The 2,500-nt window shown below is 52.8% G+C and overlaps 1 protein-coding gene across 1 annotated transcript in view; it reads right to left on the bottom strand.

Moving 5' to 3' along the window:
* Positions 1-2,500, bottom strand: part of zfhx3b (zinc finger homeobox 3b) — a gene marked incomplete at both ends in the record, with an annotated part of 107,820 nt that overhangs the window by 66,025 nt on the left and 39,295 nt on the right. The window contains one exon of the mRNA XM_084437182.1: positions 1,476-1,710. Within this exon, the coding sequence (XP_084293308.1) occupies positions 1,476-1,710 (235 nt within the window). The remainder of the gene's footprint in view (positions 1-1,475; positions 1,711-2,500) is intronic.

Genomic DNA, 2,500 nt, shown 5'->3' with positions numbered 1-2,500 from the left:
GAGAGGGGCAGTAACTCTCTTGTGGGGTGGTGGGTAGAATAGAGGCCTTTTGTCAGGGCATCGGAGTTAAAGTGATTAGGAAAGCATATCCGCATTAAGGCCGAGTGTTAATTGACCGCAGATCACTTGCTAATAAACGACCATGACTGCTTATTTGTTTCTGTCTCTGTAGTCCTGCTGCCTGTGTGGCGTTCGCTACTGCTGTTGTCAGTGTTGTTGTTTTGCTGTTGTTGTTTTGCCGTCGTTGGTCTCCTCCTACTCGGCGTCTCTCAATGTGTCTTAATGGTGGCGCTGTAGTCCGCCACCCTTAATCACTGCATTACCCAGGGGCACAGATGTATGACATCATCACCCCACGAGTCTTGGGTTCTAAACGGGTTCGGATTCTAAAACATGCATGATCACAAAAGGGAAAATCCGCACTCGCGAATAAGTTTAACTGCTTATTTTATTGCATAGTACAGCAGACGACGAACGCGTTGCAGGGAACGCTAACAGAGGCCGGAGGGCTGAAACGCGCCCATGCTTAAAACCTTCAACTTATTCGCGAGTGTGGATTTTCCCTGTTGTGATTATTCAGGGGCACAGCCAAGACAGAGCGGAGAACAACTTCCTACACTACTATGCTTCATTTCCTCACAAAGTACAGCCCTGTGTGTGCGTGAGAGAGAGAGAGAATGTTTTTAAAAAAGTATGTTGCAATTAACTTGATAAAAGAAAAAAAAAAGACAGATCGTCAGGCTTTCTTTCATTTTGTGGAAAGGGATCCGATGACGTCCGCGTCACGCGTCTCACCTTGATCCCGGGCATTGTTAACGGGAGATAAGCGAAGCTCGCGTTATCGTTTCACCTCGCTTGAGTCGATGTCACGACGCTCGGCTGGGTGCCGCTACCGTCGGCTGATAAGGCACAGGCGCATTTTGAAAGTTCAAACCCTGGTCGATCAACACTATTCTTTGTCTTTTTTTTTTCCAGATTGTTCTTTTTTCCACCTCAGCAACAGGCAGCAGCAGCGCCACTCCTAATCTGAATGTGCGGTTTGATCAGAATTCAGTCGGGTGACGTATCTGACAGTTTTCCAGGCGGTCATAGGGCCCTATAAGCACTGAGCTGTCTGGGGGGGGGGAGGCCCACTGTGGGGAACAATGCTGTGACATGAAATGCAGGGTGAGTGTCTGTTTGTGTGTGTGTGTGTGTGTGTGTGTTACTGAGGAGAGAGGGAGAGAGAAATGGTGAGAGAGAAAGTGAGAGAGAGAGAGAGAGAGAGAGAGGGAGAGAGAAATGATGAGAGAGAGAGAGAGAGAGAGAGAGGGAGAGAGAAATGGTGAGAGAGAGAGAGAACAAGAGAAAGACTATGTTTGCGTGGGCTTGGGGTGTGGTGGGCAAAGAAAGAAATTGCGCGTCTGTGCGTGAGAGAGAGAGAGAGAGAGAAAGAAAAAGAGAGAGAGAGAGAGAGAGAGAGAGACGCTCCTTACCGGCGTCGGCAGAGGAGGGGCACTTGCGGATGGTGAAGATGGCGCTGAGCTCCTCCTCTTCCTCGGGCAGGCCCTTCTGCAGACGCTGCAGCTTCCGCAGGCTCTCGCTGCGCTGGTGCTTCATGGAGCGCACGTGCTGGATCAGGTTGAGCTTGGCCTTGGTGGAGTAGTTGCACAGCACGCAGTGGTAGTAGCAGGCGTCGCCTTCCACCGCGTTCTCATGCTGCTGGAGATGCTGTAGAGAGAGAGAGAGAGAGGGGGAGAGAGAGAGAGAGAGGGGGAGAGAGAGAGGGGAAAAGGTTTAACTGACAGTGGACAGCTGGCCAGGCACCACCGACTCACTTTCACTCACACAGTTGGCAAATGAACAAATCAATTCCCAATCAGAGCACTGTTGTTTAACACACAGCCCACTCCCACAACTGTTGTTCGGACCCAGCCTACGTCTGTGAGTGTTGATTGTATGTGTGTGTGTGTGTGTCAGTGGGTTAACTGACAGGGGAGGACAGGGGTGGGAGTCAGGCAGGTCTCGGGGGGGTGGGTCCGGGAGAGACGCCCCCGTATCAGCGGACCCTCGGAGGCTCGGGGGCCGACCGAACGGAGCACTGATCCCTTTCACTCAACAGAAGCCTCCCATCTCCAGAAAGGAAACTCCCAACATCTGCCTGTTTCACGCATGGGATGCTAAATATTGATCACGTTGAGGCAAGTCCTCCCTATCACAGTGAGCGAGGGGGGGGTGGGAGGGGTGGGGGGCAAGCGCTAGAGAGAGAGAGAGAGAGAGAGAGAGGGGGGTGGGGGGCTAACCCTGGAACATTCCACAACAGGAGAGTGACCTACAGTGGTCGGGACGCGAGGCCCTGTATTGACCTATCAACCCCTCCTCCTCCTCCTCCTCCTCCTCCTCCTCCTCCTCCTCAGAGTCCCACCCATTCTCCTCCAAGCCTCTATATTGCCCCCCCAACACCCCGTAGTGACACCCCACCACCACACGGCCATCCATTCTAATGACCCCCCGCCTGGCC

This window comes from Borostomias antarcticus (assembly GCF_949987555.1).
Source record: "Borostomias antarcticus genome assembly, chromosome: 4".
Lineage (NCBI taxonomy): Eukaryota > Metazoa > Chordata > Actinopteri > Stomiiformes > Stomiidae > Borostomias > Borostomias antarcticus.
Note: the sequence above shows the minus strand (reverse complement) of the source record. Positions and strands in the feature narration are given on the sequence as shown.